At 43.4% G+C, this 27,928-nt stretch overlaps 2 protein-coding genes across 6 annotated transcripts; one reads left to right on the forward strand and one right to left on the reverse strand.

The window, feature by feature from the left end:
- The first annotated feature begins 2,312 nt into the window (after positions 1–2,312).
- Positions 2,313–10,467, forward strand: APOC1 (apolipoprotein C1). 5 transcript variants are annotated; one of them, XM_058195705.1, is made up of 4 exons: positions 2,313–2,400; positions 4,781–4,849; positions 5,743–5,893; positions 10,193–10,467. In XM_058195705.1, the coding sequence occupies exons 2-4, from the start codon at positions 4,792–4,794 to the stop codon at positions 10,266–10,268; spliced, it is 285 nt and encodes a 94-aa protein (XP_058051688.1). In that variant the 5' UTR covers positions 2,313–2,400; positions 4,781–4,791; the 3' UTR covers positions 10,269–10,467. The 5 variants fall into 5 exon arrangements, with proteins under 5 accessions (XP_058051688.1, XP_058051687.1, XP_058051691.1 ...); XM_058195704.1 differs by having other exon boundaries at positions 2,315–2,400; positions 4,778–4,849; XM_058195708.1 differs by lacking the exon at positions 2,313–2,400 and adding an exon at positions 2,507–2,679 and having other exon boundaries at positions 4,778–4,849.
- An 11,866-nt stretch (positions 10,468–22,333) lies between these two features.
- LOC131204424 (C-X-C chemokine receptor type 3-2-like) lies at positions 22,334–26,736 on the reverse strand. Its single transcript, XM_058195698.1, has 2 exons — positions 26,643–26,736; positions 22,334–24,502 (listed from the first exon to the last, which is right to left on the reverse strand). Exons 1-2 carry the CDS (start codon positions 26,688–26,690, stop codon positions 23,477–23,479), a joined length of 1,074 nt encoding a protein of 357 aa, XP_058051681.1. The 5' UTR covers positions 26,691–26,736; the 3' UTR covers positions 22,334–23,476.
- Between the last annotated feature and the right edge of the window lie 1,192 nt (positions 26,737–27,928).

Genomic DNA, 27,928 nt, shown 5'->3' on the forward strand with positions numbered 1-27,928 from the left:
TTCTCATGACGTGACGCCAGGAACCGAAACCTGTCGGTACAAGTGTTGAAACGCTGGAAAAGCTGCCCCATCAACACTCGTCCAACCTGTCGGGATGCTTAAAATGCATTTCATTTCATATAGTTTCTCCTCATTAAGTGGAGGCCTTATACTTTCTTCAGGCAGATATTCCTTCTTCGGAAAATCATGTGGGTGGCGAGATCCTGTTTCTCCTCCTCCTCCTCTTTTCTCCTTTCCCTTTCTCTTCTCCTTCTCCCTTCTTCCCTTTGTTTTCTCTTTTCTTTTCCTTCCTTCCTTCCTTTTCTGTTTTTTTCTTCCTTTCTTTCACCTTCTTTTTTCCCCTCCCTCCCCTCCCCCATCCTCCCCACCTTCCTTCCTTCCCTTTCTCTTTCCCTTTTTCTTTTCCTTCCTTCCTTTTCTGTTTCCTTCCTTCTTTTCTTTTCTTTTCTTTTTCCCTCCTCTCCCCTCCTCCTCCTCTCCATCCATCCTTCCTTCCTTCCTTCCTCTTTTCTTTTCCTTCCTTTCTCTTTCTTTTCTTTTCCTTCCTTATCTTTTCCTTCCTTCCTTCCTTTTCTCTTTTCTTTTCCTTCCTTTTCTTTTTCTTTTCCTTCATTTTCTCTTTTCCTTCCTTCCTTTTCTATTTCCCCTCTTCTTCCTTTTCTCTTTCCCTTCCTTCCTTCTTCCCTACTTTTCCTTCTCTTTTCTTTTCCTTCCTTCCATCCTTCTTCTCTTTTCTTTTCTTTTCCTTCCTTCCTTCCTTCCTTCCTTCCTTCCTTCCTTCCTTCCTTCCCTCCTTCCTTCCTTCCTTCCTTCCTTCCTTCCTTCTATCCTTCCTTCCCTTCCTTCCTTCCTTCCTTCCTTCTATCCTTCCTTCCTTCCTTCCTTCCTTCCTTCCCTTCCTTCCTTCCTTCCTTCCTTCCTTCCTTCCTTCCCTTCCTTCCTTCCTTCCTTCCCTCCTTCCTTCCTTCCTTCCTTCCTTCCTTCCTTCTATCCTTCCTTCCTTCCTTCCTTCCTTCCTTCCTTCCTTCCTTCCTTCCTTCCTTCCTTCCTTCCATGTTTCCCAACCTTGGCCACTTTAAGAAGGGTGGACATCGACTCCCAGAATTCCCCAGCCAGCCAATTCTGGGAGTTGGAAGTCCATCCATCTTAAGGAGGCCAACATTGAAAAACAGGGCTTTATGAAGTGTGTATCCATTGGGGAAAAAATGTTCTACTCCATCAAACGGAGAAGGTTCTCAATGCTCACTAAGGCCTCCTTTGAAAAAAAGAAAAGATGCTAATACAAAGTTTTGAAGCCAGGGTTTTTGGCGGTCAAAATGCCTTTTGAACCCCTTCCAAGATACTCAGCATGCAGGAGCTCTCGGGCTTTTACTCGGTGCTAACAATAGCTTCCCATTTGTCTTTCTCCCAGTTCCCAGTTCCCTGTTCTTGGCATAGTTAAGCGGGCTCTGGGAATCCTTGCCTAATAAATTGGAGCATCGCTGAAAACACTTGGTAGAGAACTAAATGACATTAAACAAAAAGGAAAACTCAAAGCCAAACTGCCCCTCTGGGTGTTTGTGTATGCTTGCGTTTTTTGGGGCCACCAGAGAACGCAAAAGCATCTGCTTGCTTTCATATATCCAAAGTTTTTTTTAAAAAATCTGCTTGCTTTTGTAGACAGCTAAAAAAAAAAATTCTACAATCCGCAATCCGGCTGATCGGCACCTTCGGGAGGACTCAAGATGTTTTATATTATACTTTTTATCATTTATATTTTTTTATAACTCATTCCGTTTGGAAGTTTAGGTCCTGCCTTCCTCTGGATCGGTCGGTCCCTCTGAATGTTAAAGATAAGGTGTCTCTTTCTTACGACTCATGTTCTATTTTTTTTATTTATTTCCAAAAAAACAAAAATGCTAACACTTTTCTATCCCATCGCTTAAAGATCTTTGGAAGACTCTCCCCGACAGACAAAGAGGGAATTTTTCCCCATTTTCCCAAAGTTGCTGAAGCTGCGAACGATTGGGGAAATATTATTTCTCCGTTCCTGTTTTCAATTCCTTCTTCCTTCGACACCCCCCCCCCTTCTTTTTTTCCCCTTTTTTTCTTTTCCTGCCTTGGTTATTTTTCCAGGCAGAAAAAACTGGATGGTACACATAAGGGAAGGAAGGGGAAACAAAATAAAAGTAACCAGAATCCATCTCTGTCTAATGTTTCATTTCCTGCAGAAATGAAGCAATCTAATTGCAGGGAGGAGATTAAAAAAAAAACCCCATCAGGTCAGGTTTTATCCTTGCAGGGGGTGGGTGTGTGTTGGGGGGGAGCGATGACGGAGGCTGAGGGCAGGTTTATAGGGAACAGCAACTGGATGGACCTGCAAATTCCACCCAGGAATATTGTCTCCACTCGCAGCTACAAGTAAGTAAACGGCAACGAAGAGGGTTGGGAAGACTTTAAGATCAGCTTTAGCTAGCCACGGAGAGGGAAAAATGTTCCCATCAAATCATTCAGCTAAAAAAAACAACCACCACCCACTACTCTGATTTCTTTATCATTTTAAAATAATTAGATGTTTGGCTTAAATTAAATGCGAAACAAAAATCGGCATGGGGTATTTATGGAAAACGTGTTATCGGGATTAAGGATGAAAGCATTCGGATTTTGACAGGAGTAGCAGCGTCAACGGCTTTAAAAAATGTAAGAAGAGATTTTCCCATTTTTGATGCATTTTGTCTCGGGGGGGTAAGTTTGTCACTCCGGCTTGACACCTGTGACTTCTTGCATTGTTGAAATATATATATATATAACCAAAGACCTACATACAAACACCCGCGAAAACCTCAGAAAACAAATATATATATATATATATATATATATATATATATATATATATATATATATATATATATATATATATATATATATATATATATATATATATATATATATATATATTAACATTAAATGAAATATAACGTTGAACTCTCCTGTATATTTTTTTTTACTTCACCAGCAAAATGTATTTTGTTAACAAATGAGATTTAAATTAAAATTTTGATTTAAATTAAAATGTGTTAAAAGATTTGTTAAAAGAAAAGGTGTTGCCTGTATAAAAAGATACGGGAAATGTGATTAAAATGATTTTTCTTTCGAGAGATTAAACGATAGCCACAAAAAAATATTAATAGAGAATTGGTTCAATCCTTTAATCTACCATCTGGAGAATTTGCGGCTCCATCGTCCTGCTTTGACGAGACAAAGCCATTTTCAAAATAAAAATAACGAACAATAAAAACCATAAATAAGTATTATACTAAAACAGTTAAAAACAAGAGTAAGATGATCAAAATTAAACATTTCTGAAGGTTGGGGGGGTGTCGATCTATTTTCTAAAGCAACTGAAGGCAAGACAAAAAGCAACAGATGGAAATTAATCAAGGAGAGAAGCAACCTAGAACTAAGGAGAAATTTCCTGACAGTGAGAATAGTTAACCAGTGGAACAGCTTGCCACCAGAAGTTGTGAATGCTCCAACGCTGGAGGTTTTTAAGAAGAGACTGGACAGCCATTTGCCTGATACGGTATAGGATCTCCTCTCCTGCCTGAGCAGGAGGTTGGACTAGAAGACCTCCAAGGTCCCTTCCAACTCTGTGATTCTGCACCATGAGGATGGAGTTTCCCCCCCCCCCCCCCGCTTGTTTAGGATGCTGCTGAAGCATAAAGCAAGGTTTCTTAAGACACCAGAGCAAAAGCTGCTGAAGGCTTGGAAAGAAAGAAAAAGTCTAAGGAGGTCAAAAAAGTCAAATCACAATCAGGCAGCTGAGATTTTTCATCCTTCTATTTTGGACACCCTCTGAGGCCTGGATGGTGGTTTTGTCTGTTGAATAGAATAGAATAGAATTTTTATTGGCCAAGTGTGATTGGACACACAAGGAATTTGTCTTTGGCGCCTATGCTCTCAGCGTACATAAAAGGAAAAGAAAAATACCTTCATCAAAGGTACAACATTTACAACACAAATGATGGCCATACGGTACAATTTAACCCTTAATGATAGCAACAAAAAACGAGGAACGTGTGAAGATTTTACAATCCGGTCTTTACGTAAGAGATCAATAATACCTTATTTATATAAGACATTATACAATATCGTTACATATTTGCTAAATACTAATTAGTTATTGGTTAATTACGATTAGTCAGTTACGCCATAGGGTGCTTACACAACCATCTTTTGCAATTTTTCTGCTTTTTTTTTCCCACTTCATTTTTCTCTTTCTTGCGCACCAGATTTCAGTTTATTCTGGACAGCACCCACCAAGGGAGCGATTCCCAACCGGGACGCCCCCCCCTCCCCAATCTCCTTTGGGTTTTGGGGTGGGGGAGGGCTACAAATCCTGTTATTCTGCAGCTCCAGGAGACGGTGATGGAGACATTGTAGTAAAATGCCTTACTAAGAAAGATTATTGCTCATACATAGCTTACATACCTGGTGTGGGGCTTTGAGATCTGGGGACTTCAATTTTGGCTGCAAATTTTGGAAATCTAAAATGAAATTGCAGACATTGATGGATCTGTGTAATCAGAGGAATATCTGAATCTGGGGAGGGTTATAGTCTGCCTGGCCATCTTTTCATTTCATTTCATTTCATTTCTGTTCTGTTCTGTTCTTTTGAGCTACTCTACTCTATTATTATTATTTTCTATTCTATTCTATTCTTTTTCCTTATTTTGTTTTGCTTTATTATTTTACTGTATCTTATTTTTATTAATGATTTTATTTTTTTTTGCTCCAGCAGGAGGTGCAACCATGAAGCTGGTATTGGCTGTTGCGGTCCTCCTGATGACTTTGTCTGCGGTGGTGACAGGTGAGACCTGGGAAAATAGAGGATTGTTTTCATCGGGGGGGGGGGGAGAAAACAGGCCCCTTCCCCTTCAGCCTGATGGATTGCTAGTAAGGAACTCTGGGGGATAGATAGACAGACAGACAGATAGATAGACAGATAGACAGATAGATGATAGAAGAGATAGATAGATAGATAGATAGATAGATAGATAGATAGATAGATAGATAGATAGATAGATAGATAGATAGATAGATAGATAGATTCAGATAATAGATAGATATAGACAGGCAGATAGATAATAGACAGACACAGACAGATAGATATGATAATAGATAGGTAGATAGATGATAGATAGATGATAGATAGATAATAGATAGATAGATAGATAGATAGATAGATAGATAGATAGATACAGATAAATGATAGATAGATAGATAATGATAGATAAAAGATAGATAGATTGATTGATAATAGATAGATAGATAGATAGATAGATAGATAGATAGGTAGGTAGATAGATACTTCTAGATACTTCTATAAGCAAATAGGCAAATGTAGCACAAATAAATAACATACATGATTCAAAAATGTGTGCCCTCCCACCCAAAATCTCCATTGTTTGTTCTGAGTTCTGAGTTTATTGAACCCTGTGTCCGTTTCTTAACACATAGCTGGATTCACACAACATGCTGGACTAAGCTAAACAGAATTGGCTAATCTGCAGTTCAGTATTTTGTGAGGCATCAGATGAGACTGCCAACAGGTTCTGTGAACCAGGTTATTACATTAAGCCCTAAGAACATGGCTTATTGGTTTGGATATAATGCTTGTTATATGAACTCAACATGAAGTGTGGGTTTAGCGTTGTGTGAAAGCAAGTGACAAGATTGCTGTTTCAATTTATTTCCCGCAAGACTCCAATGAAGATGGTGGGAAAGAGCCTACCATGGCCCAGAAGTTTGAGAAGTATCAGAAGGAGATCCAGACGTTTGTTGATAACCTTGGGGAGAAGACCAAAGCGGCTCTTCTTGAATTCCACAACAGCGAATTCAGCAACAAAACCAGGTAAATGTTTGTAGCTCACATTCTTCCAACTATAACTATTAGGAGGGAAGTAAGATGGGGCGAGGGGCCTTGGTGCAGCCATCTTGGCTGAGAATTCAAAGGGGAGAAGGAAGAAAGAAGGAAAGAGGAGGAGGAGGAGGAAGAGGAGGAGGAGGAAGAGCAGAAGGAGGAAGAGGAGGAGGAGAAGAAGGAGGAGGAGGAGAAGGAGGAAGAGGAGGAGGAGGAGGAAGAAGAGGAAGAGGAAGAAGAAGAGGAGAAGACGAAGGAGGAGGAGGAGAAAGAGGAGGAGGAGGAGGAGGAAGAAGAGAAGAAGAAGAAAGAAGAGGAGGAGGAGAAGGAAGAAGAGGAGGAAGAGGAGGAGAAGATGAAGGAGGAGGAGAAAGAGGAGGAGGAGGAGAGGAGGAGGAAGAGGAGGAGGAGGAGGAAGAGGAAGAGGAAGAAGAGGAGAAGGCGAAGGAGGAGGAGGAGAAGGAGGAGGAGGAGGAGGAGGAAGAAGAGAAGAAGAAGAAAGAAGAGGAGGAGGAGAAGGAAGAAGAGGAGGAAGAGGAGGAGAAGATGAAGGAGGAGGAGAAAGAGGAGGAGGAGGAGGAGGAGGAGGAGGAGGAGGAGGAGGAAGAAGAAGAAGAAGAAGAAGAAGAAGAAGAAGAAGAAGAAGTAATAGTAGTAGTAGTAGTAGTAGTAGTAGTAGTAGTAGTAGTAGTAGTAGTTGGATTCTCCAGAAGAACACAACATCTAGAGAACATCAGCCAAAGGAAGCCTATCTTAATATTTAGCATCAAACTTCTCCTTCATAAATCTGGAGGCAGTTCCCCAGAGTTGTTTTCACTCTGTTTCCATGTCTTGGTCTTTCTTCATTCCATTTTTGGAAGTTGTTCTGCAGCTCTTTCTCACTGAGCCTCTGTGGCTCAGACTGGTAAGACAGTCTGTTATTAACAGCAGCTGCCTGCAATTACTGCAGGTTCAAGTCCCACCAGGCCCAAGGTTGACTCAGCCTTCCATCCTTTGTAAGGTAGGTAAAATGAGGACCCAGATTGTTGGGGGGGCAATAAGTTGACTTTGTATATAAATATACAAATAGAATGAAGACTATTGCTAACATAGTGTAAGCCGCCCTGAGTCTTCGGAGAAGGGCGGGATATAAATGCAAATAAAATAAAATAAAATTTCTTCCTCAATTTTGAAACTCTGGAAGCGGGAACATCTGCAGCCCATTCTGATCCTCTTACTGATTCCTTCGGGATCCGTGCCTGCCTCTGCCAGCTATACGTCCCTCACTCTCATCCCATAATAGAAGTAAAGTTAATAATTAAATGCTCCCTTGCCATCCATGGTGTCAAAGAAGCCACAATGACATCCCAAGCGTTACGCCATCCTTGCGCAAACAGCAGGAATTAAGCCACGTGGACCAATCCAGCCATGATGCAAAGGAGGAACAGCAGGTGATTTCCATCCATTAGCATAAAGAGGTCATGATGCAGGTGACGTCATCTGACCGCCCCCACCCACCCACTTTGCAAGAATCCGTGAGTTATATGTCGGTGTATTTCTCTGAGCTGGGTATTCAGTTGAAAAAAAAATCCAAGCGTTTGATACGAGGGAAAGTTCCCTGCCTGCAAAGCTACCATCCCTTTATTGCATGCGACATTCTCTCAGCGATGACACTCTTTCCAGGATTAAAGATTTTTCCTGGGGTTTTGCTTCAAAGACTGTCTTGCTAGTCTGATTTTTTTCATCCCCTTGTGACTTCTTAAATTATCCCTCTTTTTATATGAGTGGAGAGACTTCCTGGTCAAAATCACCTTTCCATCTGTGTCTGAGAAGCATTTGTTGTTAGTTGTGAAGTCGTGTCCGAACCATCGCGACCCCATGGACAATGTTCCTCCAGGCCTTCCTATCCTCTACCATCCTCTGGAGTCCATTGAAGCTCACGCTGACTGCTTCAGTGACTCCATCCAGCCACCTCGTTCTCTGCCGTCCCCTTCTTCTTCTTTTGCCCTCCATCTTTCCCAGCATTCGGCTCTTCTCCAATGAGTCCTTCCTTCTCATTAGGTGGCCAAAGGATTTGAGTTTCCTCTTCAGGATCTGGCCTTCTAAAGAGCAGTCAGGGTTGATCTCCTCTAGGACTGACCGGTTGGATCACCTTGCAGTCCAAGGGACTTGCAGGAGTCCCTTGGATCGATCTATCTATCTATCTATCTATCTATCTATCTATCTATCTATCTATCTATCTATCTATCTATCTATCTATCTATCTATCTATCTATCATCTATCTATCTATCTATCTATCTATCTAACTGTATCTATCTATCTATCTATCTATCTATCTATCTATCTATCTATCTATCTATCTATCTATCTATCTTGTTGTTGTTGTTAGTTGCGAAGTTGTTTCCGACCCATCGCAACTCCATGGACCACATTCCTCCAGGCCTTCCTGTCCTCTACCATCCTCTGGAGCCCATTTAAGCTCACGCCGACTGCTTCAGTGACTCCATCCAGCCACCTCGTTCTCTCTCGTTCCTTTCTTCTTTTGCCCTCCATCTTTCCCAGCATTCGGCTCTTCTCCAGGGAGTCCTTCCTCCTCATTAAGTATTTGAGTTTCCTCTTCAGGATCTGGCCTTCTAAAGAGCAGTCAGGGTTGATCTCCTCTAGGACTGACCAGTTGGATGGCCTTGCAGTCCAAGGGACTCGCAGGAGTCTTCTCCAGCACCAGAGTTCAAAGGCCTCAATTCTTTGGCGCTCAGCCTTCCTTATGGTCCAACTTTCACAGCCATCCATTGCAACTGGGAAAACCATAGCCTTGACTATATGTACTTTTGTTGGCAGGAGGCACTTATGCCTCTCTTCTGAGAGGCATAAGCAGAGCTAAAAGGGTGCAAAATATTTTTTGGGGGGGAATTGCCTCCCATTCTCCTTGTGAATTGAATTCCATGAATTCTCGATCCAGACGGAGGCAAATGTTTAAGAAACTGGGATCCCGGGTGCAAAACTTCATCTGAAGATCAGCTGGCAAAAGATTTGACTTTCTGGAACTGGGCTTGTTTTCTCCATCAGCCAGAAAGTGACGGCCTGACAGCTGAAAAGAGAATATCAGCTACCTAGATTAGCCAAAAAAAACCAAAAAAAAACCCCAAGCAAATTTCTATTTAGGTTTGCAGTATAAGCAGAGGAGCCTGACAGATGCAGCAGCCACCACTAGATGGAGACACAGAGCAGCCCAAGAGGGCTCCATTGAGAAGATCCTATGGGGAAGAAGGACCCCACGGGGTGGGCGGTGGGGGCAGAGTTTGTCTGAGGGGTCCTTTATGCCAGGGGTCTCCAACCTTGGCAACTTTAAGACTTGTGGACTTCAACTCCCAGAGTTCCTCAGTGCTAGGTGAAATGGTATAGCAGGGGGTTGGACTAGATGACCTCGAAGGTCCCTTCCAGCTCGTCTCTGATTAACTTATAGCTAGTCTCCTCTGCTGCCTCTTTGCTCTCTGGAATCCAGCCCCTCCCTGCTGGGAATCCAGACAGCATTCCACCACACAGTGACAGTCCTGCCTCAGGCAGGGGGTTGGACTAGAAGACCTTCAAGGTCCCTTCCAACCCTATGATTCTATGACAGCCTCTTAGGCGCCCACGGCAGGTGCTTTCTAAATCCCTGCCAAGGAACGCCAGTCAGATTTTGGCATGCAACCTACCGTAATCCTCTGGAATTCTTGCTGGAGGCTCAGCGAAACAGCCAAACGGGTTCCTGAGTCAGAATGTCTGGGATTTTGAAACAGCTGTGCTAGGATTGTGTTCTTAAGCAATATGGACTCTCGATGAATGGGTGCGAAGCGGGGAAGCCTTAAGTCCAAGGTGAAAAATATTTTTTGGAAGCAGCAGATCAGAGGTGGGGTTTCAGCAGGTTCTGACCAGTTCTGGAGAACCGGTAGCGGAAATCATGAGTCGTTTGGAGAACCGGTAAATATACCACCTCCGACTGGCCTCACCCCCCCCCCCATCTATTCTCTGCCTCCCGAGTCCCAGCTGGTTGGGAAGAAATGGGGATTTGCACTGGAAATGTGAGCATGTGGTATCACAAACCACGGCAATTCGCTCGCTCGTGCGTGATGACCACCAACACATGCAATATCAAAAACACAGCGATATAGGAAGGGGACTGTGCCCGGGCTTGCCGCTACCGGTTCGCCACTACCGATTTTCCTGACTCGGCTGAATGCTACCTCTGAACTTAGGCCTTTCCCGCATTAGAAGAGTTTGGGAGCTTTGGGGATGGCCAAACCACTCACGATTTCTCTGGTCTTTGGCAGGAAGTGGCTTTCCGAGACTTTCCAGAAGTTGAAGAAAAAGTTTGAACCCATGCCCGCCCAAGACGGATCTGACTGAATGCCCCCTCAATTCCATGAGTGATAAGAGAAGATGGTCGTGGAATCCCAACTGTAGCAGTGAAAAAAGAAACCTGTTGAGAGAGTTTGACCAGAAGTTCCCACCTTTCATGTTCTAGTTTCTTTGCCTACGGCTGTTGTTAGTTCCAACCAATGGTTGTTAGACGTAAATAAAGAGGAAAAAAATTAAGTAGGAGAAACGAGTCGTTTGTAATCATTTCTTTCTAAAATGTCGTCAATGGATATCAGGATGGTACAATTCAGATTTTAACTGTCACCCCCTTTAGATTTTCAAGTTTTCTTTCTTTTTTCCTGCATTGAGTATCTATTATTATTATTATTACTAATAATAATAATAATAATAAGGGCTGGGAAGTGACTCACTAGGCTAATGCAGCCTGTTATTAACACACAGCTGCCTGCAAATACAACTACTGCAGGCTCGAGTTCCACCAGGCCCAAGGTTGACTTTATAAGGTAGGTAAAATGAGGACCCAGATTGTTGGGGGGGCAATAAGTTGACTTTGTATATAAATATACAAATAGAATGAGACTATTGCCTTACACCATGTAAGCCGCCCTGAGTCTTCGGAGAAGGGCGGGATATAAATTCAAATTTAAAAAAATACTATTATTATTTACACAAAATGACAGTATACACAGCAAACGAGAGAACTATGCTGGATATTGTATCACAGATCACTAGTCGAACATTTCCCAAGCGTTTAGGACTGCGTGATGTATCGGCGAATTATGCGAGCAGATCCCAGGAAGGTGGCCTTCTGCAGCTGACCAATGGTGATCTTGTCAGCGCCAATTACTTTTAAGTGCTTGCCTAGGTCTTTAGGCACAACTCCCAGTGTGCCGAGTACCACTGGAACCACCTGCACTGGTTTATGCCAGAGTCTCTGCAATTCCATTCTCAAATCTTGAGATCTGGTGACTTTTTCAAGTTGTTTCTCGTCGATTCTGCTGTCACCAGGTATAGCAATGTCGACTATCCACACTTTTTTCTTTTCCACAATCGTGATATCCGGGGTATTGTGTTCCAAAACTTTAGGGTTTCCTGCCTAAGCAGGGGGTTGGACTAGAAGACCTCCAAGGTCCCTTCCAACTCTGCTATTCTAATTCTAACCATTCAAACAAGGATTCTTGCTTCAGCTGGTCTTAGAAGACATTTTCGAAGGCCTCCTTCAGATACAGTTGGTTGATCAGTGACCAGGAGCAAATATTGCATAAGATCTAAGCAAATTGTCCTTGTCTCTCTAACTTCTGTCTACTCATCACGTTGGATGCTTGAGTAAATATTCCTTTGGACCCATAGTAGTTGCTCTGAAGCTCTGCCACTGGGGACTTTTCATAGACAAGGTCCTTCTGAATGCAGGTGAGATCCAGAAAACATGGATGTTGGGAAGAAATGGCTTCTTTTAACGCTCCTTTGCTATTAGAATAGAATAGAATAACAGAGTTGGAAGGGACCTTGGAGGTCTTCTAGTCCAACCCCCTTCTTAGGCAGGAAACCCTATTAGAGGTACTCCCCGGTCACAACTGGGACCAGAAATCCATAAATCATTGGGGTCATAAGTCGAGGAGATAACAATACTTAACATTACCATTAATTATAATTATTATTATTCTTTGCTATGACAAAGAAGGGTTAAAATAGACCGTTTCTTCCTGACTTCCAAGTTTGCCGGATTGGGCCTCGTCTTTGAGAAGCCCCCGACAGCCTCAACTTATGACCGCAACGTACGAACCACAGATATGTAGTCCTCAATTTACGATCACAATTGGTTCCCGAATTCCTGCCATCAGTCAATGCGGTCATAAGTTGAGGCTCCAGCTTATCAGACCCAACTTTTTCGACTATCGCGGTTAAGCATATCTCACAGTCATAAGTCCAAATCCACTCTATCGAATGGGTAATAGTGGGTTGTTGTTTTTTTGCCATTAAACAGCTAGTTGTAAGTCGAGGACTACTTGTACTGTATGCAGGAGTGTCCCCAGAAGAGGAGGCGGTCAAAAAACCAAAATTATTTCAATTATACATCAAATCGTGTCCTTTTTAAGAACAAGTTTCCAACAGTTTCCTTGACTCATTCTGTGTAGCGATCATATTTAGTCAAATCTTATTATTTCAACTGTCCTTTTGTTGGGTTTTATTTTGAAATAGGCTGCCCAGAGTCCATATATAATAATTGCCATATGCATGGGGCAGCCAAAACAAATTGGTAAATAAGAAGACATAAAATATGGGAGTTGACAGGATAAATCCCATAGAGATGACTTGGAAGGTAGAACATTCTAGATCCTAATGGTTCAGGCTAGACTTGGAAGACGCAGGATAGGATTGCCACTTTTGCACTTGGCTGTTGGAGAAGACCGCTGAGAAGACCATGGACGGCCATGAAAACAGAGAGATCATCTGTGAGAGGGATCTTGGAGTCCTAGTGGACAATCACTTAAATAGGAGCCAGCAAGTGTGCAGCAGCTGCCAAAAAAGCCAACACAGTTCTAGGCTGCATAAACAGAGAGATAGGATCAAGATCACGTGAAGTGTTAATACCACTTTATAAGGCCTTAGTAAGGCCACACTTGGAATACGGAATTCAGTTTTGGTTGCCACGATGTAAAAAAGATGTGGAGACTCTAGAAAGAGTGCAGAGAAGAGCAACAAAGAGGATTAGGAGGCTAAAACATATGAAGAACGGTTGCAGGAACTCGGTATGTCTAGTTTGATGAAAAGAAGGACTAAGGGTGACATGATAGTAGTCTTCCAGTATCTCAGGGGCTGCCACAAAGAAGAGGGAGTCAAGCTCTTCTCCAAAGCACCTGAAGGCAGGACAAGAAGCAAAGGGTGGAAACTCATCAAGGAGAGAAGCAACTTAGAACTGAGGAGAAATTTCCTGACAGTGAGAACAATTAATGAGTGGAATGAATTTATTTATTTATTTATTTTTATTTATTTATTTTGTCACAACAATATATGTAACTATCATACAGAAAGGTTATATAGTATATAAAGGTATAGAATTGCCTCCAGAAGTTGTAAATGCTCCAACACTGGAAGTTTTTAAGAAGATGTTGGATAACCATTTGTCTGAAGTGGTGTAGGGTTTCCTGCCTAAGCAGGGGGTTGGACTAGAAGACCTCCAAGGTCCCTTCCAACTCTGCTATTCTATTTTCTATGTTCTAGCTACCCAGAGAAGATATATCGAGGTAGTCTCTAAGGATCAACCACTTGACGGCAGGCAACCGATCAGAGTGGCCGTTCCACTCCTGATTGGTGGCTGTTCTTTTGGTCAGTTTCCCCCAAAAAGGGTGCCTTTAATTAGAATTGATATCCTTCCAGATTCCTCCATTATGTTTCATAGATCATTGCTAAGTTTGGTTTTCCCGTGTCATAATATGGGATCCAGATTCCTGTTTGCTTAGACTTTGAACAGGAAAGGGGGATGGGCGCAGTTTGGAAGAAGGTGGGCCATCATTTTGGGTGGGACTTTGCTTGTGGTTTTTTGTGGTTTTTTTTTAATGTTAGCAAGACTTTGGCCCACGTATAAATGACCTGCTTTTCATACAAGCACCAGCTGGATCCGAATCGCCCCGCAGTAGCTGGATAAGAGAAGGTGAGTGTGATGGAACAGTCTCGGGCTGTGCAAGACAGCCAGTCAAACTGGAATACCTGGGTGTGGAAAGAATAGAATAGAATAGAATAGAATAGAATAGAATAGAATAGAATAGAATAGAATAGAATAGAATTGAATTGAATTGAATTGAATTGAATTGAATTGAATTTTATTGGCCAAGTGTGATTGGACACACAAGGAATTTGTCTTGGTGCATATGCTCTCAATGTACATAAAAGAAAAGATACGTTCATCAAGATACAACATTTACAACACAATTGAGGTGTATCAATTGATGTGTATCATAAAGATTGCCAGCAACAAGTTATAGTCATACAGTCATAAGTGGAAAGAGATTGGTGATGGGAGCTATGAAACGATTAATAGTAGTGCAGATTCAGTAAATAGTCTGACAGTGTTGAGGGAATTATTTGTTTAGCAGAGTGATGGCCTTCGGGAAAAAACTGTTCTTGTGTCTAGTCGTTCTGGTGTGCAGGGCTCTATAGCATCGTTTTGAGGGTAGGAGTTGAAACAGTTTATGTCCAGGATGCGAGGGGTCTGCAAATATTTTCACGGCCCTCTTCTTGATTCGTGCAGTATACAGGTCCTCAATGGAAGGCAGGTTGGTAGCCATTATTTTTTCTGCAAAAAATTATTTTTTCTGCAAAAAAAGAAGGAGAAGAAGAAGAATGTGATCTGGGGATCCTTTGTCTTAAGTCTCGTAATTTTGGTGGAAGAGACAAAGCAGGTGTGGTAGAGGATTCAGCCCCAGGATTCAGCCGGCCCCTTTTTATGCCAACAAGCTAGGATTAACATTGGATGTTAGGAACAAGCCTCGCATCTCAAACCACCTTATCACTTTTAACAGATTTACAGAGTTGGAAGGGACATTGTAGGTCACCTAGTCCAACTTGGGTGGATTTACACCCAAAGATCAGAAAGCTATTGCCTTGTTGTGGTTGTTTTTTTTTTTTTTTTTTTTGGTAATTCCTGCATGTCTGAAAAGGCATTTACAATGACCAACGTGAAAGAACCAGCTTTTAATCATCCTATAGAAGAGAATATTTGCAGCTTAATATTTGAACCGTGGAGTCCTCCACGGTGCTCGCTGAGCATGGTTGTTTAATCATCCCGTCTTACAAGCAGTCAGGATTGGGGCCACGGGTGCCGAAAGCATTTGGAGAGCCAAAGATTATGTAGGTAAATCGTCTTTTAACTCAGGGGTCTCCAACCTTGGTCCCTTTAAGACTTGTGGACTTCAACTCAGCTTTGCTGGCTGAGGGACTCTGGGAGTTGAAGTCCACAAGTCTTAAAGGGACCAAGGCTGGAGACCCCTGCTTTAACTCATTGGATTTCAGTCTACCAGAGTGTCTCCTATATTTCAATTTTAGGTCTACAGAAAACAGAGAAGAAACTGGACATTTGATACCAAAAGGTACGGCCATGTCATTTCTAGAAAATAGCTGTCTCAATTTTTCAGATCATACACCTATGCCATAGAGCAGGGGTCTCCAACCTTGGTCCCTTTAAGACTTGTGGACTACAACTCCCAGAGTTCCTCAGCCAGCTTTGCTGGCTGAGGGACTCTGGGAGTTGAAGTCCACAAGTCTTAAAGGGACCAAGGTTGGAGACCCCTGCCATAGAGAGACTCCTTTCAGATGGGAAAGTAGGTATGTATAGGGAATCCTCCACTTACGACCACAATCAGGACCAGAAGTTCCGTTGCTAAGCAAGGCGATTGCTAATTGAGTTCGTCCGACTTTACAATCTTTGTTGCCACGGAACTAAGAAAGGAGAATATTTGCAGCTCGGCGGTGACCTGAGGTGGTCTCTGAGCTTCCTTGTTTTCTTGCAGATGTTTCATTACCCAGCTAGGTAACTTCATCAGCGCTAGAAGGGAGTGGGGTTTGCGGAGAGGAGGTGGAGGAGGTCGGATGGAGAAAAAGGGATGAGAAGGACGGGAAAGAAGAAAGGGAGGAGGAAGAGGAGGAGAAAGAAGGGATGAAGGAAAAGGGATGCAAAGGAGAAGGATGGGAAAGAAGAAAGGGAGGAAGAGGAGGAGGAGGGATGAAGGAAAAGGGATGAGAAGAGAGATGGGAAAGAAGAAAGGGAGGAGGAAGAGGATTGTAGGGTCTTCGGTGCTCTTTGACCTTGGTGGTTTTCTTGCAGATGTTTCATAACCAAACTAGGTAACGTCATCTGTCTTTGCAAACCACTTCAGGGGGCCTTGCTTGAAAGTTTAAGTATGTGGATGGATCTCAGTCACTGGATTTCGTGGACTGGAAATGAGTGTTTGGTGCCCCCTGAAATCGGTGGCTTTTTTTAACAGGCGTCATTAATAAACTACCCATCAAACCGGGATGCCAAAGAAGGCGTTTGACCTCAGAGCTTTCCCAACGTTTGTTTACCTTGGCCCATTTTTTCTCGTCCAAATTTTAGGAAAAGCGGTTGCCGAAATGAGCCTGAAATTGTTGGTCACGTCAGTTCTGCTGCTCCTCCTCTGTTCGGGTTAGTTTTCATCCAACTGCTTTTTCTTTCGTCTTACATATTTTCATTTTATTTTTGTTTGTCCCACAGTCAGCCAGAAGTTCGGACTTGGATTCGGCCTTTTTGCCCGCCTAAAGACCTGCGATAGGTAGAGATGGTTGTTTGATGGCGTTACAAATCTCGTCGCAGGATGGAAGCCGTTGCAAGTCAAGCTACCTTTTGCAATTGACTAAACAGGGAATTTGTCAACGCCGGTGATGTTCGAGGGCCGCTCCCGTTGCTTCGGGATCGCAAGGCCCCTCTTATTATTTATTTTATGATTTGATTTGATTTTTCTTTGCAGGTAGTCCTCGGCTTACGACGGTTCACTTAGTGACCATTCAAAGTTACAACAGCACTGAAAAAACTTAGGACTTAGGACCGTTTTTCACAGTTACGACCTTTGCAGCAGCCCCATGATCCAGACGCTCGGCAACGGGTTCATATTTATGAGACCCTTGCTGTGTCCCGGCTGGGGTCACGCGATCTCCTTTTGCGACCTTCTGACAAGCAAAGTCAATGGGGAAGTCGGATTTACTTAACAACCGGGTGACTAATTTTATCATCTGCAGTGATTCACTTAAGAACTGTGATTTAAAAAAAAAAAAAAAAAGAGTCGTAAAACGGGGCAAAATTGGCTTAACAACCTAAATTGTGGGCTCAGTTGTGGTCATAAGTCGAGGACTACCTGCATTTTAATTATTTTATTTTATTATTTTATTTGGATCTCAAAAGTTATGGAACCGCAGCCAACGGTTGGGTAGAAGAAACCCAAGCCAACGTCTCGCCGTCCAAACTCAAAGCGATTCAATCTTCGCCCACGTTCAAATCTTTTTGGCTTTTTTTTCGCAGAGGTTCTCAGCAACAGCGTGAAGAAGAGGGGTGCTGAAGACAAAAACGTGCTGATCCAAATTAAGGATGCAGCTCAGGGGTACATCGATTACGTTTCCGATGTGACTAATTCCTGGGTAGAAAAAGTCAAATCCTTGGACATCAGCCAGCGAATTTGGTAAGGAAATGACGGGGGTGACAGGGAATGGGGTTCCCCCCCAAAAAAATATTCTTTTCTGATCAGTGGTAGGCCAGGTTTATTATTTATATTGTTTATTTGATATTTTTAATAGCCTTCCTTTATTACAAGTAACTTGAGGTGGCGAGCATACCTAATACTCTTTCCTCCTCCTAGTTTCCCAACAATATCCCTGTGAGGTAGGTTGGGCTGAGAGGGAGTGACTGGACCAAAGTCACCCAGCCAGTTTTCACGCCTAAGGCAGAACTAGAATTCACAACCTCCTGGTGACTGGCCCAAAGTAGCTTTCATGACTAAGGTGGGACTAGAACTCTCAATCGCCTGGTGATTGGCCCAAAGCCACCCAGTCGGCTTTCATGCCCAAGCTGGGACTAGAACTCACTCTCTCCTGGTGATTGGCCCAAAGTCACCTAGTTGGCTTTCGTGACTAAAGTGGGACTAGAACTCACTCTCTCCTGGTGATTGGCCCAGAGTAGCTTTCATGCCTAAAGTGGGACTAGAACTCACTGTCTCCTGGTGATTGGCTCAAAGTCACCCAGCTGGCTTTCGGCCAAAGAAGTTGTAGAAAAAAATGCTTTTAAAAGGCTCTGACGATTCCAGCTGAGCCGTGCGATCATCAGAGGCTTTTTTTTTTACTTTTAAAAGCACTTTTTCAGCCGAAAAAAAAATGCTTTTAAAAGTTAAAAAAAAACAACCCTCTGATAATCACGTGGCTCAGCTGGGCATGGGGGGGGAGCAGGGATTTTTGCTACCGGTTCTCCGAACCACCCGCCGCCATCGCTACAGGATCGGGCGATCCGGTCCAAACCGGGAGCATTTCACCCCTGAGCGGGGGAAACTATTTCCTTAACAACTATGTGATTCGCTTAACAAGCCTGGCCCAAAAGGGGGCAAAACAACTCAACTCAACTGCTGTCTTGCTTAGCCGCAGTGACAGAAATGTTGGGGTTCCAATTTTGGTCGTGTAAGTCGAGGGTTACCTGCCGTGAGAAAAAAAAGATTTGTCCTTGCAAAGGGGCTGACGATTTGAAAGATATCCTATCTTCTTTTCTTCCCAGGAACAGCTATAACAGCTTCGTGTCAACCGTGGACACCTATAAAAATATCCTCACCGATCAAGTGGTCTACTTCTGGCACGACTAAGGAACTTGCCACGCAGCCCTCCCTGCGCCATGTCCCCAAAACTTTGTGTGTGTGAGAGAGAGAATGTTCCCAGCAATTCGCGGTCTGGCTTTCCGTATTTTTCGTGATAGATTGTCTGATGCCCTTCTGCTTAGCATGTGAATAAAGTTTGTGTCAGTTTTGGAAGGCAATTTCCTTTTTTTTTTTTAACTGGCAAATATTTTAGCTAGGGAAATTGGGAGGGGGTTGTTGTTGGAGCAGTAGAAAGTTAGTCATAACAACATTCCGTATTCAAGGACATCCTACGTCTGATGTAGACTGCCTGAAGATTGTATCCAACTGAGTGTGAAGAGTTGATTGTGGGTGTGGGGGCAGGGCTGTGAACTGTCAACTGGGTGTGGAAAACCTGGAAGCTTTCAGTTTCGGGTTTTCCCAACTGTGCCAGCATGACATCTCTAATAAATTGGAACTTTGAGGAACCTCAAGCCTCAGAGCTTTATTTCGTTGGGGGTGTTCCTTGGAACCCTGACATTTCGTTTCCTACTGAGGCCTCCAGACAACTCTCTGATTCAGGCTTGGGGATGGATTTGTTTGTGAAATGCAAGGGATCTATAATTTATTTATATTTATACTAGCTGATAACCCAGCGATTGCCCAGGTATTTAATTATCCCAATCCTCAGGGGGAGCCCCCTCGTGGAGCCATTTACAATGGCAACTCCACTGTGCAGTAGAAGCCATTGTAAGGTACAACAGGCTGTATCTTAATAGAACTTGAATCCAAAATGCACACTATCACTATCAAAAGTACTGTGATTTGACACTATAGATATAATTAATTCCTTTTCATTTCAGCGGCCCAGGCGTTCCAGAGTTATGCTGGAACAGAACATACACACACATCAGAGGTGGGGTTTCAGCAGGTTCTGACCAGTTCTGGAGAACCGGTAGCGAAAATTTTGAGTAGTTCGGAGAACCGGGAGTAAAAATTCTGACTGGCCCCGCCCCCCCATCTATTCTCTGCCTCCTGAGTCCCAGCTGATGGGGATGAAATGGGGATTTTGCAGTAACCTTCCCCTGGATTGGAGAGGGACTGGAGATTTTACAGTATCCTGCCCCTGCCATGCCCACCAAGCCACGTCCACAGAACCGGTAGTAAAAAATTTTGAAACCCACCATACACACACACACACACACACACACACACGGGGTGTAAGGGGTGTTTTACCCCCACAGTATTTCTTTCCAGAGAATAAGTCATCTGTGTACCAAGTTTGGTTGAAATTGCTCGATGCGGTCCAGAGTTATGCTGGAACAAATACACATAGACACACACAGCCATTTTTATCTATATAGATATATCCAATTTCAGCAACTGGCCTTTATACGCATTAGCCTCCAGTCCCCTAATCATCTTGGTTGCCCTTTTCTGCACTCTCTCTCTCTCTCTCACATACACACACACACACACACACACACACACACACACACACACACACACACACACACAACATTTAGTATGTCTAGTTTAATGAAAGGAAGGACTAGGAATGACATGATAGCGGTCTTCCAATAATTAAGGAGATACCACAAAGAAGAAGTCAAGCTATTCTCCAGAGCAACAGAAGGCAGGACAAGAAGCAATGGATGGAAACGAATCAAGGAGAGAACCAACCTAAAACTACAGAGAAATTTCCTGACAATGACTACAATTAACCAGTGGAACAGCTCGCCACCGGAAGTTATGGGTGCTCCATCACTGGAGGATTTTAAGAAGAGATTGGGCAACCATTTGTCTTCAATGATATAGGGTCTCCTGCTTGAGAAGAGGGGTTGGACTAGAAGTCCTCCAAGGTCCCTTCTAGCGCTGTTATTTCTGTAATTCTGGTCAGAGAGCGATCCAACCTGAATTAAAGAGCAATTTACTGACTGTGAGAACAATTAACCAGTGGAACGACTTGCCTCCAGAAGTTGTGGGTACTCCCAACGCTGGAAGCATTTAAGAAGAGATTGGGTTTGTCTGGAATGACATAGGGTTTCCTGCTTGAGAAGGGGGGTCGGACTAGAAGACCTCCAAGGTCCCTTCCATCTCTGTCATTCTGGCTTCTTATAACCCTTTTTTATGAAATGACAGAAGGCCTGACTTCCTTAGCGAGCTCCGAGTTTCCCTATTTTGGAAGCTCGGAAAAGAAGTCCATTCAATAGCCAGCTGAACCTCGCACTCTGATACCCTTCTAAAAGTCCTCAGGTTGAAACCAAAGAGAAGAAGAAGTAAAAAAGTCCTTCTGGCCAACGCTGGAAATGCCAGGTGAAGTAATTCCCCTCAGCGTGAAGCAAGGGGCCATGTTTTGAAACCACCTTCTGTGCTTGTTACACGTCAGATCCTTCTCATTTTGCGGAAAGAGCATCAGGATTTATTTTGATTTTTTTCTTTTCTCGGTGGGATGTGGAAGGAAGGCAAATTAAAGTGGTTAGGGCAGTTTTTTTCCAACCTCGACGACTTTAAGATGAGTGGACTTCAACTCCCAGAATTCTGGGAATTGAAGTCCACTCATCTTAAAATTACTGAGGTGAAGAAACTCCGTTTTGTTTGATCAAATGAAGTTGTGCTACTCATTCAATACCTTTTCTTTTGTTTTTTTTATATCGTTTTTTTATTTTATAAACAAACAAACATACCATACATAATCAATCACTCAGTGTATCATCTCGATGTTTCTATTGTGTTTTCATCTTCTTCTTATTCCTCCGTTTTTTTATTTTTCCCATTTTTTTATTATAACATTTTCTTGTTTACTATTAATGCATTTATCTATATCTCTTCTCTCACCAGTTGTAAAATTGTCTCCAGACCTTGTAATATCCCGAATCCTCTCTTTCTTTAATTACCAAAGTCAGTCTATTCATTTCTGCACAATCTAATATTTTCTTAATTACTTCGTCTTCTGAAGGGATTTTATACAATGCCTTTTCTTCAAGCCTTACTACGGTAACATCTTTTAGAATCAATTAACCCTTGAGACAAGAAGCAATGGGTTCTTGTCTCTAATCAAGGAAAGAAGCAAATTAGAACTAAGGAGAAATTTCCTGACAGTTAAAACAATTAACCAGTGGAACAACTTGCCTCCAGAAGTTGTGAATGCTCCAACACTGGAAGTTTTTAAGAAGAGATTGGACAACCATTTGTCTGAAGTGGTTTAGGTTTCCTGCCTAAGCAGAGGGTTAGACTAGAAGACCTCTAAGGTTCCTTCCGACTGTTATTCTATTCTGTTCTGTTCTGTTCTGTTCTGCTCTGCTCTGCTCTACTCTACTCTACTCTACTCTACTCTACTCTACTCTACTCTACTCTGTTCTGTTCTACTCTTCTCTTCTCTTCTCTTCTCTTCTCTTCTCTTCTCTTCTCTTCTCTTCTCTTCTCTTCTCTTCTCTTCTCTTCTCTTCTCTGTTCTGTTCTGTTCTGTTCTGTTCTATTCTTCATATTCTACTCTACTCTACTCTACTCTACCCTATTCCATTCCATTCCATTCCATTCCATTCCATTCTATTCTATTCTATTCTATTCTTCTAGTCAAGGAAGACTTACATTTTTCCGTATTAGAATATCACCCATGATCTTTTTCCAGATCCGTAAAGAATTAGGTTTGAATAAACTTTTATTGGTTTTTTTCCCTAAGCAAATCCCCAGCTACTGAATTCATTTCATACTGATATTAAACTCAGCTTAATATCAGCAACCGCCTGGCGATAAAATGACTGGCAAGATTTCACTTCAGAGTTTATTTATTCGTTTATTTATATCCTGTCTTCATTTTTTATTTTTTCAAATGACTCAAGGCAGTGAACATACCCAACGTACTTTCCTCTTCGTATTTTTCCCACAACAAACCTGTGAGGTGGGTTGGGGTAAGAGAGAGGGACTGGCTCAAGTCACCCAACTGGCTTTCATGCCTAAGGCAGGACTAGAACTCACCATCTCCTGGTGATTGGCTCAAAGTCACCCACCTGACTTTTATGCCTAAGGTGGGACTAGAACTCACTATCTCCTGGTGATTGGCTCAAAGTCACCCACCTGGCTTTCATGCTTAAGGCGGAACTAGAACTCACCATCTGCTCGTGATTGGCTCAAAGCCACCCACCTGGTTTTCATACTGAAGGCAGGACTTGAACTCATAACTCCCGCTTTCTAGCCTCGTTCTTTAAACCAAACTAGCTAATTTGATTCATTTCTGAGAGTTGCAGGACGAAAGGGAGAAAAACATGTAAAATTCGCCTATGAAGGCCAGCCTTGGCAAAAAAAAACCAAAAAACAACAGAACTCTGCAACTACACCAAGATGTAATTCTTGTAAATCTGAAGCAAGACGCAACGAGGTTTTGTAATTATTATTTTCAAAGCTGTTGCACATCTAGAAGAATCCTTCCGCTCTGGGGAAAGGTCCTCCGTTTAACATTCCAATTTTTTTCAATACAGGAAGTCCTTGATTTACGACCGCAAACTGAGCCCCAAATTCCTGCTGCTAAGCGAGACAGCTGCACAGTGAATTTTGCCCCGTTTTACGACCTTTCTGGCTGCGTTTGCGAAGTGAATCATTGCGCTTGTTAAGTTAGTTAGTGATAGAGTTGTCCAGAGAATCTGACTTTCCCATGGATTTCGCCTCTCGGAAGGTCGCTAAAGATAATCACGTGACCCCAGGACACTGTCATAAATGCGAGTCCGTTGCCAAAGGTTTAAATTTTGATCACGGGGATTCTGCAATGGTCGTAACTGTGAAAAACGGTCGTAACTTAGAACGGTCGCTAAGTGAACTGCCGTAAGTCGAGGACTACCTATACGTGTTGGACAACGGTAAGGAGAAGCCTTCATGGATCTTTCCCGGTTACGTGTAGCGGGGTGGACCATGCGCATCTCACATCATGACGGAATAATCCATGCCGTGAACGGAGCTGAAGTCAGTCCCTTGGGTAAATTCCTCGTTGCCCAAACAGCGCCCGGTTTGGCCTCTCCTACAGAAGATTCTAGAAAATTCCCTTTCGAACTTCACCCCTCCCAAAGCGTAGACCAAGGGATTGAGGCAGCAGTGAGTCAGGGCTAAGCACTTGGAGATCACCAGCCCAAAATCCAAGACCTTCTCCCAGCCACAGTGCCTCTTCAAATGACCCTGACGTTGAAAGAGGTCCACCAGCATCAAGGAATGGAAAGGGGCCCAACAGGCGATGAAGGTGATCCAAATCATCAACAGGAGCCTTAGCGGCAGATGCTTACACAGAAATCCGGCCTGACGCAACTTGGTGCAAATCCAAATGTAGCAGGAGAACATTGCTAGGATAGGCCACCAAAAACCCAGGAGGAAGAAGAAGACTTGAAGCCCCAGTTTCCAAGAGTCGGCATCTTGGACCTCCAAGTCCAGCTGGCAGACGAGAGTCATGGTTTCCGAGGCGTAGGTGACCTTCTGGAAACGGAAATCCACTATGGAGAAGGCAATGCCGATGCTCCAGAAAAAGGCCGAAGTTAGGTAGATGTGAGAAAGCTTCAAGAAGAAGGCTGGCGGTCCACCTCTGACCACCACGAAGTAGCGCTCGATGCTGAGGTAGGTCAGGAGAAGGATGCTGGTGTAGACATTCATGGTGGAGAGACCTTCGGTCAGCTTGCAGAGGAATTCTCCGAAGGTCCAACCGTGGACGAACTGGGCAGCTTGGAAAGGGATGGTTAAGACCAGGAGAAGATCGGCCACAGCCAACTGGAAGAGGTAGTGGTCGGCAAAGCGCCAGGACCGGTGACGTCCGCCCAAGATAGTCAGCACGGAGCTGTTGCCCACCAGACCCGCCACAAACACCAGGGAGAAAAGCACGGGGCCGAAATAGCGAGCGAAGGTTCTCGCTTCGATGGGCAGGCAGGGCTCTGCGTTGGGGTTGAGCATGGGCACTGTGCCAACCTGGGAGGGAGGGAAGGAGAAAAGAGGAATGGGTTGGTTGGGAGACATTATCAGAACATCCCAGGTATATATACAGCTTGCCTGCAGAAGTTGTGAATGCTCCAACACTGGAAATTTTTAAGAAAATGTTGGATAGCCATTTGTCTGAAATGGTGAAAGGGTTTCCTGCCTGGGCAGGGGGTTGGACTAGAAGGCCTCCAAGGTCCCTTCCAACTCTGTTGTTGTTGTTGTTGTTGTTGTTGTTGTTGTTGTTGTTGTTATTATTATTATTATTATTATTATTATTATTATTATTATTTACAACATTACACCCACCCGTGACTCCTTAGGAATTCTGTGTCGTTGCTGCTGCTGCTGTTTTTTCTGCTGGCTGGACTTTTGTTTTTCTTTCTTTTGTTCATTTTCTTTCTCTCTCTCTCTATTCCTTCCATCCTTCTTTTCTCCCACCCTCCTTCCCTCCCTCCCTCTCCATTTCCTTTTTTTCCCTCCTTCCCTTTTTCTTTCTGTCTTTCTTTTTCTCTTTCTGTCTTTCTTTTCCTCTTTCTTTCTCTTTCTTCTTTCTTTCTTTTCTATTTCTCTCTCTCTTTCTTCCTTCCTTTCTTTCTTCCTTTCTCTTTTTCTTTTCATCTTCCTTGCCTTCATCCTTCCTTTCCTCCCTCCCTCCCTTCCTCTTTCTTTCTTTCTTTCTTTCTTTTTTCTTTTTTTTCTCTTTCTTTTTTTTCTTTTCATCTTCCTTGCCTTCCATCCTTCTTTTCTCCCACCTCCTTCCTCCTCCTCTCCATCTCCTTCCTTCCTCCTTCCTTTTCCTTCTGTCTTTCTTTTTCTTTCTGTCTTTCTTTTCCTCTTTCTTTCTTCTTCTTTTCTCTTTCTTCTTCCTTCCTTTCTTTCTTCCTTTCTTTCTTCCTTTCTTTCTTTCTTTTCATCTTCCTTGCTTTCATCCTTCCTTCCTCCTCCTCCTTCCTCTTTCTTTCTTTCTTTCTTTTCTCTTTCTTTCTCTTTCTTTTTTCTTTTCATCTTCCTTGCCTTCTTCCTTCCCTCCCTCCCTTCCTTTTTCTTTCTTTCTTTCTCTTTCTTTTTTCTTTTCATCTTCCTTGCCTTCTTCCTTCCCTCCCTCCCTTCCTTTTTCTTTCTTTCTTTCTTTTTCTCTTTCTTTCTCTTTCTTTCTATCTTCCTTGCCTTCTTCCTTCCTTTCCTCCTCTACTCCCCCTCCTCCTCCTCCTCCTGGTACTGCAACCTCTCTGAGCCCTCTGTTTGAAGCAATGTACTGTGAAAGCCCCAGAGAATCCAAAGCATGCACACACACAAACACACACACACACACACACAAACACACACACACACACTTTAAGGATTAGGGGTCCTGCTTGTTATCTGCGGGTAGCAAGGGAAGGGGGTGGGTAGGTGGGTGAGCATTTCTTGTGCATTCAAACTGGGCCTCTGGTGGCTCAGACTGCTAAGACAGTCTGTTATTAACAGCAGCTGCTTGCAATTACTGCAGGTTCAAGTCCCACCAGGCCCAAGGTTGACTCAGCCTTCCATCCTTTATAAGGTAGGTAAAATGAGGACCCAGATTGTTGGGGGCAATAAGTTGACTTTGTATATAAATATACAAATGGATGAAGACTATTGCTTGACATAGTGTAAGCCGCCCTGAGTCTTCGGAGAAGGGCAGGATATAAATGCAAATTAAAAAAAAACCAGGGAGGTCATTTGCCCACACGGACAGGATTGGCCCAAGGTATTTTGCTGACCAAAGCCATCGATAAGACGGCTCCCTCTCGCTGCATTCTACACACAGCACTCTTGTTCTGGCAGGTTGGGTTACTCCTGTCTTGCACATGAAGCAACCTAGTTGGTTCAAGAGGGCAGGAGAACCTGTGGACATGAATGATGGGTCATGCAACCAACCCTCCTCCACAGCTCTGCAAACCTCCCACGCCCAGTGTCCAACGGGCCAATCCCAGATGGGTTGATCTTGCAAGTCTACTTTTCAAAAGTTGAAGGACAGGCTCAGCTAATCCATTGGCTACTCAACGGCTAGGCTAGCTGGGGAATTCTGGGAGTTGAAGTCCACACAGTTTAAAGTGACCAAGCAAGGTTGAGAAACACTGGACCAGAGGCAGCCAGAGAAGTGACCTACCTCATAGTATTCCTCATCCTCGTAACTGGTGGTTTGATTTAATTCCATTGTTGCGGCCAAATGTTATCCTTGATTATCCTTCTTTATTGCTGTTCCTCAGGGTGGACTCCAGAATGTGGGGAAGAAGTCGCCAGATCTTCTGCTGGGGGAAAGGAAACCCTCACCTTACGAAAGGTTTCCTGATGAGGAAGTTACGAAAGAGGGACTGCTTGTTTTCTTCTCGGCCGCTTTAGTCAAAGGAGCAGTTGGCGAATTGTGGCCCCCAAAACCCATTTCTGAAATTCTCAATGTTCCCCAAGATGAGGGGTGGGCAACTATGGCCCCTTTGCCACCTGTGAACTTCAACTCCCAGAATTCCTGGCCCATTTATGACCTGTGGACTTCAACTCCCAGAATTCACAGCCCCTTGACGACATATGGACTTCAACTCCCAGAATTCCTGGCCCCTTTATGACCTGTGGACTTCAACTCCCAGAATTCACAGCCCCTTTACAACTATGGACTTCAACTCCCAGAATTCCTGCCTCTTTACAACCTGTGAACTTCAACTCCCAGAATTCCTGCCTCTTTACAACATATGGACTTCAACTCCCAGAATTCCTGGCCCATTTATGACCTGTGGACTTCAACTCCCAGAATTCACAGCCCCTTGACGACATATGGACTTCAACTCCCAGAATTCCTGGCCCATTTACAACCTGTGAACTTCAACTCCCAGAATTCCTGGCCCATTTACAACCTGTGAACTTCAATTCCCAGAATTCCTGGCCCATTTACAACCTGTGAACTTCAACTCCCAGAATTCCTGGCCCATTTATGACCTGTGGACTTCAACTCCCAGAATTCACAGCCCCTTTACAACTATGGACTTCAATTCCCAGAATTCCTGGCCCATTTATGACCTGTGGACTTCAACTCCCAGAATTCACAGCCCCTTGACAACATATGGACTTCAACTCCCAGAATTCCTGGCCCATTTATGACCTGTGGACTTCAACTCCCAGAATTCACAGCCCCTTGACGACATATGGACTTCAACTCCCAGAATTCCTGGCCCATTTATGACCTGTGGACTTCAACTCCCAGAATTCCTGAGCCGGAAATCCATAAATCACAAAGGGGCCACAGTTGTCCAGACCTGCCCAAGATCGTGCTGTGATATCTATTCCGTGGCAAATATTGGCTGCACTTCAATGGTGGAATTTGGGTTTTCCACCCCACCTTCTTTGTGCTAAAAGGGCTGTTTGCAGAAAAGTCAAAAAAAGCAAAAATAGCCACAGTGATAA

The sequence above is a fragment of the Ahaetulla prasina genome, chromosome 10 (genome assembly GCF_028640845.1).
Source record: "Ahaetulla prasina isolate Xishuangbanna chromosome 10, ASM2864084v1, whole genome shotgun sequence".
In the NCBI taxonomy this organism is placed as follows: Eukaryota; Metazoa; Chordata; class Lepidosauria; order Squamata; family Colubridae; genus Ahaetulla; species Ahaetulla prasina.